Raw genomic sequence first — 20,000 nt, forward strand, 5'->3', positions numbered from 1 at the left:
CACACCGTAGAACGTGGCATTCAGTAGAATACTAGCCAACGGCATGAACAAAACACAGCCACATGCTGAGAAAATATGTAACACAAACCGTGTGTTCACAAAAGCTAAAATAAGACCCCGCATGCCATGGCATGAACAACGGTAGCAACCGCCTGACAGAGAAGACACACCATCAGGGTGTAACCAAAAGCAATAACTGCAGACACCGTACGCACTGGGACGGGCGCCCAGCATCCTCTACGGACTAAGAGAAAAGGATTTACCGGTAGGTACTAAAATCCTATTTTTTCATACGTCCTAGAGGATGCTGGGGACTCCGTAAGGACCATGGGGTTTATACCAAAGCTCCAAACGGACGGGACAGTGCGGACTACTCTGCAGCACCGAATCAGCAAACAAAAGGTCCCCAAAAACCAGGGTATCAAACTTGTAGAGCATAGCAAAAACGTTTGATCCCGACCAATAATCCGCTAGGCAAAGTTGAATCGCCGAGACTCCTCGGGCATCCGCCCAAGAAAAGCCCATCTTCCCAAAGAATGGACCTCCACGACTTCGGTGACGGCAATCCAGCCGTATAACGAACATGCCAAACCTCATCACAGATTCAGCGTGTAACAGACTGTATAACGCAGTCTCCCAAACCATGCTGGGAACATACCAGACAAACAGAGCCTCTATTTCTCCAAACTGAGCCAAATTGGCGACCTACATACTCAAACCCCTGGCTAGACCGAGGGAATTTTGAATCAGCTAATGCCCAAGTAACCACCGGCATCAAAAAAGGCTGATTTCTGCGAAACCCAGAAAACACTCCTGGTAGACCTACCAACCGAGTACTCAATTCCTCTCTATCCACCTGAAAGATCAAACAAGGCTCTTGTGAGACAAAAACCCCACTTCCGACACCCGCCTTGCGGACGTCAAAGCCTATAGCATGACCACTTTCCAAGACAGAAATTTTGTAAAGAAACTTATTAGGCTTGCATCCACACCAGCTTATAAAGTATGGATAAGCACGACCTAGCTGAAAGTCTTCCATAGGAGCCTTCCTGGATACACACCAAGACACATAGTTACACCAACTACGGTGGTAACGCTTTGCCATTAGTTCTTTCCTAGCCTGAAGAATTGAGGAAACGACTTCACTGGGAACACCCCGTCGGCTTAGGATATAGGATTCAACCGCCCCGCCGTCAGACGAGCCGCGGTAAGACTTGATACACGCCCTGATCTTGTTGTAAGAGTTCCTCACGTAGAGGAAGAGGGCAGAAATCTTCTATGAGTAACCCATGAAAAAATTGGATAGCCAACCCTCCTTGGCTAGCCCGGATCCAAGAGGATCACCGGAACCTTTGTTCATCTTACGCTTAGCACTTTCAGAAACGTGAAAACGGAGAGGCCACATAGACCGACTAAAAGCACCCACAGTGTCACGAGGGTGTCCACTGCTATAGCTTGAGTGTTCCTTGACTTGGAACAATATCCCTGAGGCCTCTCGTTGAGGCGAGACGTCCACTTGACCAATTGTGACATTCCTCAAAAACTTGTCACTTCTGTGAAAACTTCTTGACGCTGACTGAATTTCTCCCAGATGGAGAACGCGCCAGCAGAGGAGATCTATTTTTCAGTCGTTCACCTCCGGAACGAAGACCGCTAAGTTAGCGATTACCAGACTATCCACCCAACGGCAAAACTGTGCATCTTCTGCCATTGCCGCTTTTCTCCTTGTTCCGCCATAGCGGCTTACTTACAAGTCGTCTGGCAGAACGAACACGGGCAGACCACTAAGAATACGTTTGTCGGAAGTAACCCTTAATTCAAGAAAGGCTATTGCAAACAAGCTTTCCAACTTGACCTCATCCCCTGGAAATACGTCCCTTACAAGGACTGCTCCCCAGCCTCAGAGATCCGTATGCACGGACACCAGGATCTACACCTGGAACCCGAACTTTCATCCCTCTAGAAGAAGAGAACCGAGCAGACACCACAGGAGCGACGTCCTGGTCGTAAGGATTATATTCTGGTGCATGTGCAGGTGAGACCTGGACCACAATCCCAACTGGTCTCTTGAAAGCCACTCTGGCATTAGACCTGCTCACCAAAAAAAAAACCTCTCAGGCCGCACCCAACTGTTTTAGTAACGGAACACAGTGATGAAGTGTCACAGCAAAGCTGATCCAACTCTGGATCTTCAGACCTCTTTTCACCGGAAAACACAGAACCTTAACCGGTCATTATCTACTCTAACACCCACCTCCGACATCTGTGACGTTGGAAATAACAACCAATCCCTGTGTCGAAGAACAGTCAGAGAGAAACAACGATTTGCGCCTTTATACAGGGACTACCAGACAATGTCCTGATGCTGACGCACCCCTGTATGGCGTCGCGTACTATCTTCGCTTCCAGAGTGGAACGGCAAGATCTATTAGAAAACAGTAAGGGGAAAAAACCGTAACCCAGAATGTTCCCCTTTGGATTCTATAAAAACCCACAGGTCTTAGTCTATTCCCGGACCAACTGAAAACTAGTAGACGAGTGCTCACCGGAGTGGGGACCCGCCCGATAGACTCAGCGACAAGTGGTGGATGTGTAGGAAACAGAAAACGACATCCACTTCTGCAAACCTAACAAGGCTGCAGAACTCTTACCTTTTCACCTTTCACTGTCTGCACAGATAATGAAAAAAGAACGTCATCGAACCGGCTAAAACGCCTGCATCCCACAAAAGAATGCGTCACCAACTGTTCTGAAGGAGGCTAACTCACGAAGTTAGACTTACCAGTGGTATCCGCCGAAGTTGACTGAACCGAGGCTTCACCAAACAGCTGAATACCTCCCCCCAGTATCTCTCAGAGATCCTGCTGTCACGTGGCAGCCTGCTGCAATGTTAAAAGGTAGAATCAACATAGGCAAGCTTACCCACTCTGGGTAGGGTAATTCTATCGGATGCCTACCCGAATACAACACTCCCTCAGGTGCATACAGTGCAAATAAGGTCAAAGTATAGAAATAAAATATCACTTAGCTTCCTGTGTATGATCCTTTTCGACCAGGCTCTGCGTCGACCAGGAGTTGACTGTCATAATGTTCCTTCCACGTCGGGAATAGAATAATATTCGGACTCCTTGAGAGGATCGAAACCCAACTCGCCACGGCCAATCTAGAGCTTAATCAACAGAGCGACCAGCACATAAGAATACCATTATTTCAGCATTCCTGGATATACATCATATAATACACAATAAAACACATATACCCCAACCCTGCATATATAAACCTATATCTACATATATATACACATATAGATATAACCTATACGCAAGTGGATTGTCTAGACCTGTCAGGTCCCTAGAGACAGTAATGTGTTGTGAATGTGTACGACCATGTACTGACATGCCCCCGAAGTGGATCTACCAGGAACGTTATGGTCGACAGAAACTAAGTAAATGTCGACAGCCAGGAACAGTAATCGGGTAAAAAATAATAATAATCTTGGAACCCCGAGGGTTCTAAGGGAAGCATACAAATACAATTTCGATAACACTCCCCCCACATATACCTAGAAATATATATATACAGGTACAAGGCAATAACAGCCTGTTAATGTTTTTACCCAGGAGGTTACTGTTGATGCCGACAGGGCATCCACCAACAACTGTGTCTCCCCAAGCGTGTTTACGGTTTTAAGCACACAAACACCAACTTGCTAATACTTAATTTTCCGAATCAAGTACCGCCATGCGCCGGCGAAGCCGACAGTTATCCCCACAGCAGCTTGTGACAAAGCCCTCGCTCCTGTCGACATATGTCGACTAACCGATAGCGGGTAAACAAACAGGGAAACAGTGAATTTATGTAATACAACAAGGCTTATGCGTCCATTATCAATAATAATGCTATATGACACCCCTATAGCATTAAAAAACACTGTGCCCCCCCCTCCTTCTTACTACACAGCAAGTGCAATACAACAAGGATTATGCGTCCATTATCAATAATAATGCTGTATGACACCCCTATAGCATTAAAAAACACTGTGCCCCCCCTCCTCCTTACTACACAGCAAGTCCTGGTGGGGATCTGAGAAAAATGGCGCTGACTCCTCTGTGAGGGCTAAGCTCCGCCCCTTCCTGGCGCGCGGGCGCGCTTAAGCCCGCTCAAATATAAATATATATAACCCTATATTGAGCCGGGGGACCCTATATACAGGAAGATTTACATCTGAGAGGGGCAACATAACACCCAAACACTATGCCCCCCCCCCCCCTTTGTTTGTGCTTTACAAACTCCTTGGCGGGGACAGCAGGGAAAATGGCGCTGACTATGTGTGAGTCTAAGCCCCGCCCCTCTCGGCGCGCTGTAGCCCCCCTGTATTAAAAAAAAAACAAGCAGGTCGTGCACCCTATATAGTGTAAAACACTATACCCACACAGACACCAATGCTGCTCAGGAAGCCCCCCCGCGCGCCCTGCACCCCAGGCAACCGAAGGCATGCGGGAGCCCTGCACCCATGGAGGCCGACGGGGGAGACTGGTGCGTAGTGCGCTATAACACGCTGGCGGGGGTCTGTATAAGGAGCCCCGGCAGCGCAAGCAGACAGCTAAAAAACAAACTGACTTGCTGCCCAGGGCGTCCGTCCCCCGCCCCCTGCACCCGTATAAGCGGCGACGGGAAACCAAAGGCGCGTAGCACTAAACCCTGCTGGCGGGGGATGAACCATGGTGCCTCTGCACCGAAATGCTTTTATATGCCAGATCACATTGAGAAGACTAGTAACTTGCTGCCCAGGGCGCTCCCCCCCCCCCCCCCCCCCCAGCACCCTGTGAGTGCGTTGGTGTGTGGGAGCATGGAGCGCAGCGCAACCGCTGTACCTCCGTTAGTGAAGTCTTCTGCCGTCTGAAGTCTTCTTTTCTTCCAATACTCACCCGGCTTCTTTCTTCTGGCTTCTGTGAGGGGGGTGACGGCGTGGCTCCGGGAACAAGCAGCTAGGTGCACCAAGTGATCAAACCCGCTGGAGCTAATGGTGTCCAGTAGCCGAGAAGCAGAGCCTTTAAACTAAGAAGTAGGTCCTGCTTCTCTCCCCTCAGTCCCACGATGCAGGGAGCCTGTAGCCAGCAGGTCTGCCTGAAAATAAAAAACCTAACAAAGTCTTTCAGTGAAACTCAGGAGAGCTTCCCTAGTGTGTGACCCATCACTCCTGGGCACAAAGTCTAACTGAGGTCTGGAGGAGGGGCATAGAGGGAGGAGCCAGTTCACACCCAGCTTAAGTCTTTATAGTGTGCCCAAGCTCCTGCGGATCCGTCTATACCCCATGGTCCTTTTGGAGTCCCCAGCATCCTCTAGGACGTATGAGAAAGTACTTTTACTAAAAACAAAAAGGCCAGAAAAACTTCTTCGTGCATTCTTTGATGGTTTTTCTGCTAATAGAAAATCCTCAGATTTTAAACTTAAATTGTTGTCTGTTTTATCTTGTTACTTCATTTAGCAGCTCGACTGTGACAGACTATAGAACTGTATATTCATGTCAAAAGATTTCACCAGCATTTTTTCTTTATGTATGCTTTCATGAGAGGTAAATACTTTGGAGACAGCTAGCATGCCAGTAAAAAGATCACAGACCAGTCCTATGAAAGAGATGCGGTCATGAGACAATACCGGCGCCAGCATCCCAAACACTGACTGGCATGCCGACCAATAAGGACTAATCCCAATCGTGGGTGTCCACAACACCCATAGAGTGGGAACTGAACTTGTAAGGAGCCACTGAGCCCGAAGAGGCTTCGCTGCGCTCTAACCCCTCCCCCCGACCATCTGACAGGCGGGATTCCTGGTGTCAGGATGGTGACCGCCGGTCACCCGATACGAACCACTATGAAATAAATAGCTTTTTCTGAAGGTGCATAGAGTCAAAATTGTAAGAAACATTAGCACATATCGCACAGTGTGTATACAGCTTGCGATACCGATGAGCGGTCCCGAGGGGTCGGTATCGCAAGAAAAAAAATAGACTGTGCAGGCAAGGCAATATTGACTATATTGTGTACTATCTAGTACATAACACACTTTTCCAGTAGTGACCGATATTTGCTTGCAATACCGATCTACGTCACCCTGAAATATCATCCCAATATTCAAATGAGCTGTCAAAATAGTCCATAGCCAAAATAACACAGACAAAATCGCAAGAACATATAGTCAAAATCCCAAGTAAATATAATCAATATCGCTGGTTATGGGCTCCGGGCAATTCAAGAGAAATCGCAAAGTCAAAATTGCACTGTGTGTATGCACCTGACATATAATGTTGCTTACAAAATAAAGAAGTAACACCATGTATATACAGAGATCCAATCCTTACCAGTTACGATTTTTGTATCAACTTACCTGGCCAAATATAATCATATTAAAATTGACTGCTACCCCCATATGAAAATTCCTTAAACCATTTGTTTGATAATCAACACACAGTAAATATTGACCAATCCAATGCATCATGACAGTTTGTCTATTAGACCTGTTCCAATCATATTTAAAGGAATATTTAGGCTTACCTGAGCCAACTAAATATGTTGGGAAATTACAGAGTAACGTTCCTGTATGAACCCTTAATGAAAACATAGTTGCAAATCCCCTAATTATATACCACATACATGCATAGAAACAATGGAATATCTTAAAAATTAACAGAAATCTGTATTTTTTACCTTGTTATGAAAGTTAGACTGTCCCACTAAATCAGGAGTAGGGGATCTAACTCTCGGACTGGGCCATTCCTCCCCGATCAGAGAAGTACGCAGAGAAACTTTATTTATTTGTTGAATATAGAGAAAAAGAAGAAACTGGTGTGTGTCCACTGAAAGCTGTAAAAAAGAAGAGATGGTCAATAAACTTAAATGATGTATTTCTATTTTTTGTGCTCTTGCAGTATTTAACTTACTTCCATTCATTTTTGTTCATGGAAGCCTCTGTCTAGTTGTTAGTGTTATATTACAAAACATGTTTATTCACATTTTTTAACTCCGTTTCCTTACAATTATATACGTACTGCACACAATTGTCATTCAATACGTCAACTTTACTATATATATATATATATCTTTTAGGGTATGTACCGAATATGGGCGCCATCTTGAAATCGGCCATCTTGAATCTAAGACCGTGTTTTCAAATGGAAAGGGGGTCGTGTAACATGTCAAACAACATCAGAATTTGCTGAAAAGTTTATTGCTGCATTTGAAATAGCAATTATAGTTCAAAAGTTACAACACTTTTTGTTGCAGGTAACTGAAGATGGCTTTGACAAAAGAGGAGAGAATTGAGGTTATTCCGTGTCATAGTTGCAGATTTTAACAACCGGCTCACGTGCAAAACTACACACGTCTGTCTGAGTCATCCTCTGCTGGGTACTGGAGTAGCTGGATCTTGAATGGATGCCATCGATGGGCATGAAGGATTCGTAAGATTGATGACTGGCTGATTCCACATTCTGCTGACAAACGTTGTGTGCCGCACTGTGGGCTCGTTATGAAGGATGTCAAAACAGTTGATGAGGTTGTCTCATCAATAGCACTTTTTGGACGACCATTGTCCCAGTTTCTCGGAATTTGGACACCTGACAGTGTTATGTGAAATTGGAGGTCTTTCTGAATGCCGGTTGTTAATATCTGCAGCTATGACACGGAAATTTTGTTTTCCAGACATCAAAATTACTTAAATTCTCTCCTTTGTCAAAGCCATCTTCACTTACCTGCAACAAAAAAAGTGTTGTAACTTTTGAACCATAACGGTTATTTCTGCTGTGGGGTACACTGGGCTCCACAAGGAATAACATCGGGGTGTAGAGTAGGATCTTGATCCGAGGCACCAACAGGCTCAAAGCTTTGACTGTTCCCAAGATGCACAGCGCCGCCTCCTCTATAACCCCGCCTCTGTGCACAGGAGCTCAGTTTGTAAGTTGGTGCCATGCAGTAAGCAGGCAATCAACAGGGGGGCTGCCTTTGCAGCCCATATTATAGCTTAAATTGAAGAAAAGAAGAAAAAAAAACTTTCAAGACTTCAAGGGCTGCAGAATTCAAGGGTGGTTCCTTGTCAGCAATATAGAAGATATTGCCCTCCCATGTAGTTGTTCCAGTTTAGACAGGCAATATAGCTGTGTATAAATAGTCCCTATTTGGGATTCGGCAACAATTGAAATTGAATTGAGTTCTAAGTACAAAGCATAAACATCAGACTAAAATGAATACTCATCAAATTGCTGATCAAAGAAATACCTGCGCATAAGATAATGATACAAAGAAATGATACAGAAAAATGACTGCGATATGTAAAAGTATCAAGCCCATATGGGCGCTTACTGGACCCGGCTTCCCCCTCAGAGGGTCTGGGCTGTATAAGTCTCTCTACAAAAAAGGAGTTGGTGCATCGGTATAAATAACATGAATTACTCACTTCTTGTTTTTTAAGTCACATTTATTTTATAAGAATATATTAAAAGTTAAGTTTTAACGTCTATCAATTTTCATACAAGAGTGCCCCAACACAGAGCCTTTCTTTTCGTTTTCTTTTTAATGTTCAGTTTATTGACTCTGGGTGCACCACTGGCAGATTAATCACATATATTGGGAATTATCACTATTGCCGGTATACAGACTAAACCCACATAGAGGCGTAGTCTGATATACTTACCTGATGCGGAACAAACCACTTGTTATATAAACAGAAGAAAAAGTGCATACATTCAGGGCTGTGTGGTACAAACACCCTGTGATATATAGCCAGTATCTACTGTGCTTTGTTATATCTATTTTTATCATATGTAGCTATACTGAGTATTACTTTGTATTGCTAGTCCAGTGCAGTTTTATGGTGTATAATTTCTGCATGGTACGCTTGTGACTATATATGTGTGTGCGCATATAGCTGCTGCGTGGCTGCCATTTCAGGTATTTCACTCAGCGTGCTACTCCTATATTCCATAACCTGAGGGGGCTAAGTATCAGGTTTTCTATATAATATATAGTTTTTTTTCACAAGATATACTTGCTGTGTATTTTTCTTTGTGATTTATAGTCACCATATATCTCTTGGATTCCCGGTTTGTGCCGACAGGAAAGTCACACTTCACTGGGAGCTCTTGCTAGGTATATCGCTGCTAAGAATTGTACCAGGTTGCCCACTATTGTGCTTACTGTTATGTCAACTACACGAGGCAACGGAGCTGGGGCTTCTCCCACTTTGCGTGGTGATGATGCTGCAGACATTTTGGAGGAAAATTTGGCAGCAGAGAGTTCAGATTCAGGGGGTTCCTTACCCCCCCCCCCCTCCCCCAGTGGGTCCGTAGCACCAGGGGCAACAAATAACCCACCTTGGGCTACCTTCCCCACGCTTTTAAACACGCTTGTAACAAAACTGCGGCCCCCTGTGGGACTACCAGTGCCAATGCAGCAGTTTATGGTCCCTGCAATTAATCCGCCATGGGCAAATCAAATCTCCACTCAGTTACAGCAATTGAACCGGTAACTAACAAAATCTAAATCTCTCTCTCACCCACCTAAGACTACCTAAAATGTCTTCCAAACGGGCAATTACTCCTCACAATCCACCGCTATCCCGGACACGTCCTCTGATATACTGACCCCACAGACACTGATTCATATGCTTCTGATGGGGAAGGGAATTCAATGGTGGATGTCCATGATTTGATTGAGGCCATCAGGCTCATTCTTCAGGTCTCTGATGAACGGTCTCTAAAAAGCCGGACAGATTTAAACATAAGAAGGTGGTTAAACAAGTTTTACCTCATTCTCAACACCTGGTTGACATTCGTCAGGAATCCTGGGAAAATCCGGGAACAAAATTCACACCAAATAAGAGGTTGTTGGCACGCTATCCTCTCTCTGCGGAGCTATGTAAAAATTGGGAAACTCCTCCGCATGTAGATTCTCATATTGCGCGCATGGTAGTTTCCTCTGCCAGTCACCTCTCTGAAGGAACCGATGGATAGACGTGTGGAAGGTTGTTTAAAAGTGATTTACACCCTAACGGGGGCTATGCATAGGCCAACCATTGCAGCAACACGGGCTGCTGAAGCTGTTGAGGCGTGGGCTCAGGAGCTAGAGGGGGAGCTGCATTCTAAGGCCTCTGAGCATGCTCGACAATGTCTCTCATATATTACCACGGCTTCTCTATACCTTAAGGAGGCGGCCTCCAATGCCAGGGTGCTGGCAGCCAAGGCTGCAACTACGTCCGTCTTGGCCAGACGTATCCTTTGGTTGAGGTCGTGGTCGGTGGATATGGATTCCAAGAAAACCCTGGAGGTGCTTCCATTCAAGGGAGACATTCTCTTTGGATAAGACCTCAATAAGATTGTGGCTGATCTAGCTACTGCTAAAAACAGCTTGCCTACCTAGTACGGCTCATTCCGCACAGAAGGCTAAAAGCACATTCCCTCTGCCCTTTCGTCCTCCAGGTAAAGCAAAAAAAGGTCCGGCGTACCAAAAGCAAGCTCGTGCTTCCAGACCTGCAAAGCCCAGACCGAAGCGAGCCTGGGCTGCCCGTCAGCCTGCTTCCGAAATTGACAAGCCTGCCGCGTGACGGGAAGGGCCACCCTCTGGGGGATCCCAGGGTTGGGGGTCGACTTCTAGGTTTTGCCCAGGAATGGTTGAAGCACTTCAGATACCTGGGTACAGGAAGTCGTCACTCGAGATTACGCCGTACCCTTCAAGAATCGTCCCCCTCATCGATTTTGCCTGACAGATGTTCCTCTGGACCCGGCAAAAGCAAACACTCTGCATTCGGTGGTACATTCCCTCCTGACCACAGGAGTGGTAGTACAGGTGCCTCTAGCTCAGAGAGGCTAGGGGTACTATTCACCGCTGTTTATAGTCCCGAAACCGAACGGGTCCTAGCAGCCAATTCTCAATCTGAAGTCCTTGAACAAGTATGTGCGGGTCTCCAAGTTTCGTATGGAAACACTGCGCTCTATTGTTCTGGCCTTGGAGCCTGGGGACTATAAGGTCTCCCTGGACATACAGGATGCCTACCTGCATATTCCCATTGCAGTGTCTCATCAGCAGTACCGGAGGTTCGCGGTGGGCAACCTTCATTACCAATTTCGGGCGTTACTCTTTGGTTTGACAATGGCTCCCCGAGTTTTCACCAAAGTAATGGCGGTCATGACGGCTTCACTTTGCCGTCATGGGGTCAGTATACTACCGTACCTAGACGATTTGTTGATCCTGGCAAATTCCCCAGAAATTCTCCTGCGTCATCTAGATCTGACTGTCCAGTTCATGACAGCCCACGGGTTGGAACAACACTCTCTCCAGTTCTTACCATAAATCTCGTTTTCAAATCTGTTTGCAGCATAAACTTTTCAGCAAATTTTGATGTTGTTTGAAATGTTACACGACACACTTTCCATTTGAAAAAACTGATAAAGATTCAAGATGGATGATTTCAAGATGGCGCCTATGTTCGGTACATACCCTAAAAGATAAGCCATCTCACTCATACCTTACTGGAGTATTCAGTTTTCACATTTCCTGCACACGGTTTTTGAAACTAAAGGGTAAACTGCGACTCTTGAATGTGTGTGTGTGTGTGTGTGTGTGTGTGTGTGTGTACACATTTTATATATATATATATATATATATATATATATATATATATATATATATATATATATATATATATATATATATAGTACAGGAAATCCCACTTTCGTGGGAAAAGATAGCACTCTCCAGACTAAATATTAAATAAAGTCAAAAGGTAATTTAATGAAAAAAGTAGTCTCACAGTTCATATGAAGTATCAAACGAACTCCGTTAGTGTCCAACGTTTCGGTCCCCAGCGGGGGCCTTTTTCAAGGAAAAGTAACTTCTAATCAGCATTGCAGGGAAACTGGAGATTTCCAGTTTCCCTGCAATGCTGATTAGAAGTTGAACTGCTGTCACTGCTGATTGTTACTTTTCCTTGAAAAAGGCCCCCGCTGGGGACCGAAACGTTGGACACTAACGGAGTTCGTTTGATACTTCATATGAACTGTGAGACTACTTTTTTCATTAAATTACCTTTTGACTTTATTTAATATTTAGTCTGGAGAGTGCTATCTTTTCCCACGAAAGTGGGATTTCCTGTACTGTACTATGGGCCCAGTCCCCTCTGTGACTGGATCCTGATAGGCACCCCAGCAGTTGACACTATTACTGTGAGAGTGCAAGACCTCCCCATATATATATGGGGATAGGCTGATGGTATCTCTGTATGATGGCAGGACGGCTGTTAAATGATGTTTATGTCTCCTGATGACGGTCTGCTATGACCGAAAACGTTTGAGCTTACCTCTGGATAACTATAATGGACTGTGTTACACAGTCATGTATGCTGTCTGGGCAATAAACTTTTGCTAAATATCTCATTAAGAAAAGACTGGTGAGTGCTCCATTTTTTTATATATATATATATATATATATATATATATATATATATATATATAATAAGAATTTACTTACCGATAATTATATTTCTCGTAGTCCGTAGTGGATGCTGGGAACTCCGTAAGGACCATGGGGAATAGCGGCTCCGCAGGAGACTGGGCACAAAAGTAAAGCTTTAGGACTACCTGGTGTGCACTGGCTCCTCCCCCTATGACCCTCCTCCAAGCCTCAGTTAGGATACTGTGCCCGGACGAGCGTACACAATAAGGAAGGATTTATGAATCCCGGGTAAGACTCATACCAGCCACACCAATCACACCGTACAACTTGTGATCTGAACCCAGTTAACAGCATGATAACAGAGGAGCCTCTGGATAGATGGCTCACAACAATAACCCGATTTAGTTAACAATAACTATGTACAAGTATTGCAGACAATCCGCACTTGGGACGGGCGCCCAGCATCCACTACGGACTACGAGAAATAGAATTATCGGTAAGTAAATTCTTATTTTCTCTGACGTCCTAGTGGATGCTGGGAACTCCGTAAGGACCATGGGGATTATACCAAAGCTCCCAAACGGGCGGGAGAGTGCGGATGACTCTGCAGCACCGAATGAGAGAACTCCAGGTCCTCCTCAGCCAGGGTATCAAATTTGTAGAATTTAGCAAACGTGTTTTCCCCTGACCAAGTAGCTGCTCAGCAAAGTTGTAAAGCCGAGACCCCTCGGGCAGCCGCCCAAGATGAGCCCACCTTCCTTGTGGAATGGGCTTTTACAGATTTTGGCTGTGGCAGGCCTGCCACAGAATGTGCAAGCTGAATTGTATTACAAATCCAACGAGCAATAGTCTGCTTAGAAGCAGGAGCACCCAGCTTGTTGGGTGCATACAGGATAAACAGCGAGTCAGATTTTCTGACTCCAGCCGTCCTGGAAACATATATTTTCAAGGCCCTGACTACGTCCAACAACTTGGAGTCCTCCAAGTCACTAGTAGCCGCAGGTACCACAATAGGTTGGTTCAGATGAAACACTGAAACCACCTTAGGGAGAAAATGAGGACGAGTCCTCAATTCCGCCCTGTCTGAATGGAAGATCAGATAAGGGCTTTTACAGGATAAAGCCCGCCAATTCTGACACGCGCCTGGCCGAGGCCAGGGCCAACAACATGACCACTTTTCATGTGAGATATTTTAACTCCACAGATTCAAGTGGTTCAAACCAATGTGACTTTAGGAACCCCAAAACTACATTGAGATCCCAAAGTGCCACTGGAGGCACAAAAGGAGGCTGTATATGCAGTACCCCTTTTACAAACGTCTGAACTTCAGGAACTGAAGCTAGTTCTTTCTGGAAGAAAATTGACAGGGCCGAAATTTGAACCTTAATGGACCCCAATTTTAGGCCCATAGACACTCCTGTTTACAGGAAATGCAGGAATCGACCTAGTTGAAATTCCTCCATCGGGGCCTTACTGGCCTCGCACCACGCAACATATTTTCGCCAAATGCGGTGATAATGCTTTGCGGTTACATCCTTCCTGGCTTGATCAGGGTAGGGATGACTTCATCCGGAATGCTTTTTTCCTTCAGGATCCGGCGTTCAACCGCTCTGCCGTCAAACGCAGCCGCGGTAAGTCTTGGAATAGACAGGGTCCTTGCTGGAGCAGGTCCCTTCTTAGAGGTAGAGGCCACGGGTCCTCCATGAGCATCTCTTGAAGTTCCGGGTACCAAGTCCTTCTTGGCCAATCCGGAGCCACGAGTATAGTTCTTACTCCCCTCCGTCTTATAATTCTCAGTACTTTTGGTATGAGAGGAAGAGGAGGGAACACATACACTGACTGGTACACCAACGGTGTTACCAGAGCGTCCACAGCTATTGCCTGAGGGTCCCTTGACCTGGCGCAATACCTGTCCAATTTTTTGTTTAGGCGGGACGCCATCATGTCCACCTTTGGTGTTTCCCAACGGTTTACAATCATGTGGAAGACTTCTGGGTGAAGTCCCCACTCTCCCGGGTGGAGGTCGTGCCTGCTGAGGAAGTCTGCTTCCCAGTTGTCCACTCCCGGAATGAACACTGCTGACAATGTTATCACATGATTTTCCGCCAAGCGAAAAATCCTTGCAGCTTCTGCCATTGCCCTCCTGCTTCTTGTGCCGCCCTGTCTGTTTACGTGGGCGACTGCCGTGATGTTGTCCGACTGGATCAGCACCGGCTGACCTTGAAGCAGAGGTCTTGCTTGGCTTAGGGCATTGTAAATGGCCCTTAGCTCCAAAATATTTATGTGAAGTGATGTCTCCAGGCTTGACCACAAGCCCTGGAAATTTCTTTCCTGTGTGACTGCTCCCCAGCCTCGCAGGCTGGCATCCGTGGTCACCAGGACCCAGTCCTGAATGCCGAATCTGCGGCCCTCTAGAAGATGAGCACTCTGCAACCACCACAGGAGAGACACCCTTGTCTTTGGTGACAGGGTTATCAGCTGAGGCATCTGAAGATGCGATCCGGACCATTTGTCCAGCAGGTCCCACTGGAAAGTTTTTGCGTGGAATCTGCCGAATGGAATTGCTTCGTAGGAAGCCACCATTTTTCCCAGGACCCTTGTGCACTGATGCACTGACACTTGGCCTGGTTTTAGGAGGTTCCTGACTAGTTCGGATAACTCCCTGGCTTTCTCCTCCGGGAGAAACACCTTTTTCTGGACTGTGTCCAGGATCATCCCTAGGAATAGAAGACGTGTCGTCGGGATCAGCTGCGATTTTGGAATATTGAGAATCCAACCGTGCTGCCGCAACACTACTTGAGATAGTGCTACCCCGACTACCAACTGTTCCCTGGATCTTGCCCTTATCAGGAGATCGTCCAAGTAAGGGATAACTAAAACTCCCTTCCTTCGAAGGAGTATCATCATTTCGGCCATTACTTTGGTAAAGACCCGGGGTGCCGTGGACAAACCAAACGGCAGCGTCTGAAACGGATAGTGACAGTTCTGTACCACAAACCTGAGGTACCCTTGGTGAGAAGGGTAAATTGCGACATGGAGATAAGCATCCTTGATGTCCAGAGACACCATATAATCCCCTTCTTCCAGGTTCGCAATCACCGCTCTGAGTGACTCCATCTTGAATTTGAACCTTTGTATGTAAGTGTTCAAGGATTTCAGATTTAAAATAAGTCTCACCGAGCCGTCCGGCTTCGGTACCACAAACAGCGTGGAATAATACCCCTTTCCCTGTTGTAGGAGGGGTACCTTGATTATCACCTGCTGGGAATACAGCTTGTGAATGGCTTCTGCTGCAGCCTTTTTCCTCTCCCTCTGCCACGGGGCAGAAATGAGGAGTCTTTTGCCCGCTTGCCCTTATGGGGCCTAAAGGACTGCGCCTGATAATATGGCGTCTTCTTATGTCGAGAGGCTACCTGGGGTAAAAATGTGGATTTCCCAGCCGTTGCCGTGGCCACCAGGTCTGTTAGACCTACCCCAAATAACTCCTCCCTTTTATAAGGCAATACTTCCATATGCCTTTTGGAATAAGCATCACCTGACCACTGTCTTGTCCATAACCCTCTTCTGGCAGAAATGGACAGCGCACTTACTCTTGATGCCAGTCGGCAAATATCCCTCTGTGCATCACGCATATATAGAAATGCATCTTTTAAATGCTCTATAGTCAGTAATATACTGTCCCTATCTAGGGTATCAATATTGTCAGTCAGGGAATCCGACCAAGCCACCCCAGCACTGCACATCCAGGCTGAGGCGATTGCTGGTCGCAGTATCACACCCGTGTGAGTGTATATACATTTTTAGGATATTTTCCTGCTTTCTGTCAGCAGGTTCCTTAAGGGCGGCCGTATCCAGGGACGGTAGTGCCACCTGTTTAGACAAGCGTGTGAGCGCTTTATCCACCCTAGGGGGTGTTTCCCAACGTGCCCTATCCTCTGGCGGGAAGGGGTATGATGCTAATAACTTTTTAGGAATTAACAGTTTTTATCGGGGGAAACCCACGCATCATCACACACTTCATTTAATTCCTCAGATGCAGGAAAAACTACCGGCAGTTTTTTCTCACCCAACATAATACCCTTTTTAGTGGTACTGGTATTATCAGAAATATGTAAAACATTTTCCATAGCCTCAATCATGTAACGTGTGGCCCTACTGGAAGTCACATTCGTCTCTTAATCGTCGACACTGGAGTCAGTATCCGTGTCGTCGTCTGTGTCTGCCATCTGATGGCTTTTGAGACACCTAGACAGGCACAGGCTGAGTAGCCGGCTGTCTCATGTCATCAATCTTTTGTAAAGAGCTGACACTGTCACGTAATTCCTTCCATAAGCTCAGCCACTCAGGTGTCGACTCCCTAGGGGGTGACATCTCCATTACAGGCAATTGCTCCGCCTCCACACCATTTTCCTCCTCATACATGTCGACACAATCGTACCGACACACAGCACACACACAGGGAATGCTCTGATAGAGGACAGGACCCCACTAGCCCTTTGGGGAGACAGAGGGAGAGTATGCCAGCACACACCAGAGCGCTATATATATACAGGGATAACCTTATAGAAGTGTTTTTCCCCTTATAGCTGCTGTTTTATTAATACTGCGCCTAATTAGTGCCCCCCTCTCTTTTTTAACCCCTTTCTGTAGTGTAGTAACTGCAGGGGAGAGCCAGGGAGCTTCCCTCCAACGGAGCTGTGAGAGAAAATGGCGCCAGTGTGCTGAGGAGATAGGCTCCGCCCCTTTTTCACTGACTTTTCTCCCGCATTTTTATGGATTCTGGCAGGGGTTAAAATACATCCATATAGCCCTGGGGGTTATATGTGATGTATGTTTGCCAGCCAAGGTGTTTTTATTGCTGCTCAGGGCGCCCCCCCCCCAGCGCCCTGCACCCTCAGTGACTGCAGTGTGAGGTGTGTATGAGGAGCAATGGCGCACAGCTGCAGTGCTGTGCGCTACCTTGGTGAAGACTGATGTCTTCTGCCGCCGATTTTCCGGACCTCTTCTTGCTTCTGGCTCTGTAAGGGGGCCGGCGGCGCGGCTCTGGGACCGGACTCCGAGGCTGGGCCTGTGTTCGGTCCCTCTGGAGCTAATGGTGTCCAGTAGCCAAGAAGCCCAAGCTGGCTGCAAGCAGGCAGGTTCGCTTCTTCTCCCCTTAGTCCCTCGATGCAGTGAGCCTGTTGCCAGCAGGTCTCACTGAAAATAAAAAACCTAAAACTAAACTTTTCACTAAGAAGCTCAGGAGAGCCCCTAGTGTGCACCCTTCTCGGTCGGGCACAAAAATCTAACTGAGGCTTGGAGGAGGGTCATAGGGGGAGGAGCCAGTGCACACCAGGTAGTCCTAAAGCTTTACTTTTGTGCCCAGTCTCCTGCGGAGCCGCTATTCCCCATGGTCCTTACGGAGTTCCCAGCATCCACTAGGACGTCAGAGAGATATATATATATATATATATATATATATATATATATATATATATATACATACACACACATACATACATACTCACTGTATATACACATACACCCCATGTCTGTGCCCCGGCACTCCACTCACTGGTACCTTGCTGCGGTGCCCTCCTTGTGGGTTAGCAGACCCACCATTACGCAACGAACAGATGTAGGCGGCACTCACAGGCTTGAACAGTGAGGTGTTTATTTAAACATGCATGAGGGTGAAGTCTTTGCACTGTTCAAGCCTGTGAGTGCCGCCTACATATGTATGTATGTATGTATGTATGTATGTATGTATGTATGTATGTATGTATGTATACACACACACATGCATACATACATACAAATATAAAACCACAGCACTCGCCACCCCAGAAGCAGGTTCAATGTTTGCACTCACCACTCATAGGGTGGGATGCATGATAGCTGTTCCTTAGTAATTTATCAGCCAGTGTCAGGTGACTAGTGTACCTTTAAAAGCCATAAGGTATGTGGCAGGTGCACATTAATATAACTGCAAATATGCCCACTAGGTTTATTTGAGATACAGTTGCCAGGTTTTTATTTTTAAGACTCTGTGATAGTGTAGGACCTGCAAGAAGGTGGGGTACCTTGGCGAGCAGTTTGCAGGCTTCTGTGCATTGGCCAATTCACTAACTAAACCCACATCATTTATTTATTGATGTTGTGAGGATAAGTGAGCTTGCTATGGTGAGTGATGAATTTTTTATATATATATATATATATATATATATATATATATATATATCTATATATATCTATATATATATATATATATATATATCTATATATATACATATACATATATACACACACAGAGAAAAAACCACAGCACTCACCACACCAGAAGCGGGGCACAGCTATGCACTTACCACTCACAGGGTGGGGTGCATGTAACACAGCACTCTCCACCACAAAAGCGGGGTACACAGCTGTACTTACCACTCACAGGGCGGGGTGCATGTAGCCCATGACCACATCGCTCTAATAAATACAAACAAAGAACCCAGCACTCTGTGATAGTGTAGGACCTGCATGAAGGTGGGGTACCTTGAAAATCGGTATGCAGGCTTCCGTGCATTGGCCAATCCACCAACTAAACCCCCATCATTTAGTATTGAATTGTTGAGGATAAGTGAGTTTACTTTGGTGAGTGCTGGGTTCTTTGTTTGTATTTATTAGAGCGATGTGGTCATGGGCTACATGCACCCCGCCCTGTGAGTGGTAAGTACAGCTGTGTACCCCGCTTTTGTGGTGGAGAGTGCTGTGTTACATGCACCCCACCCTGTGAGTGGTAAGTGCATAGCTGTGCCCCGCTTCTGGTGTGGTGAGTGCTGTGGTTTTTTCTCTGTGTGTATACGATGGGGTTAATCTATGGTTAGCTCTTATTAACCGTGGCCACTAGCTTTCTCATGCACCCCTGTGTGGACTTTATTAACCTGAACCTGTCTCAGCTGTTCCTTAGCAATCATCTTTGAGCCAGTGCAATAGGGGACTAGTGTGCCTTTAAAAGCCATAAAGTCTGTGGCAGGTACACATTAAATCTAGCAGGCAGATGATGTGTGTAACAGCAGTGAAGTAGTCAGGTTTTAAGACTCTGTGATAGTGTAGGACCTGCATGAAGGTGGGGTACCTTGAAAATCGGTATGCAGGCTTCCGTGCATTGGCCAATCCACCAACTAAACCCCCATCATTTATTATTGAATTGTTGAGGATAAGTGAGTTTACTTTGGTGAGTGCTGGGTTCTTTGTTTGTATATATATATATATATATATATATATATATATATATATATTTTTTTTTTTTTTGAAGCGGGAATCAGCGGCACTCAGCAGGCGGAGTAACAGGTTAAAACGTCTTTAATGTGGTCTATATATATATATATATATATATATATATATACACATATATATATATATATATATATATATATATATATATATATATATACACACACACACACACACACACACACACACATAAACTGAACAGAAGGCGCTCTCCATAGTGCATGTATCTATTAAAAAGGTTTTTTTCCCCATAGTTACAAATAAACAATCATCGCTGTATAAGGAGCGGATCAC

The 20,000-nt window shown here is 45.8% G+C and overlaps 1 protein-coding gene across 3 annotated transcripts in view; it reads right to left on the reverse strand.

Annotated features, from left to right (window-relative positions):
- TBCCD1 (TBCC domain containing 1) overlaps window positions 1-20,000 on the reverse strand; it is a 435,802-nt gene that overhangs the window by 314,590 nt on the left and 101,212 nt on the right. For all 3 annotated transcript variants that reach the window (XR_010182035.1, XM_063934118.1, XM_063934119.1), the window contains exon 2: window positions 6,708-6,863. Coding sequence is in view for 2 of the 3 variants with exons in the window: in XM_063934118.1 (XP_063790188.1) it covers window positions 6,708-6,863 (156 nt within the window). In the remaining variant the exon portion in view is untranslated. The remainder of the gene's footprint in view (window positions 1-6,707; window positions 6,864-20,000) is intronic.

The sequence above is a fragment of the Pseudophryne corroboree genome, chromosome 7, assembly GCF_028390025.1.
Source record: "Pseudophryne corroboree isolate aPseCor3 chromosome 7, aPseCor3.hap2, whole genome shotgun sequence".
Classification (NCBI taxonomy): domain Eukaryota; kingdom Metazoa; phylum Chordata; class Amphibia; order Anura; family Myobatrachidae; genus Pseudophryne; species Pseudophryne corroboree.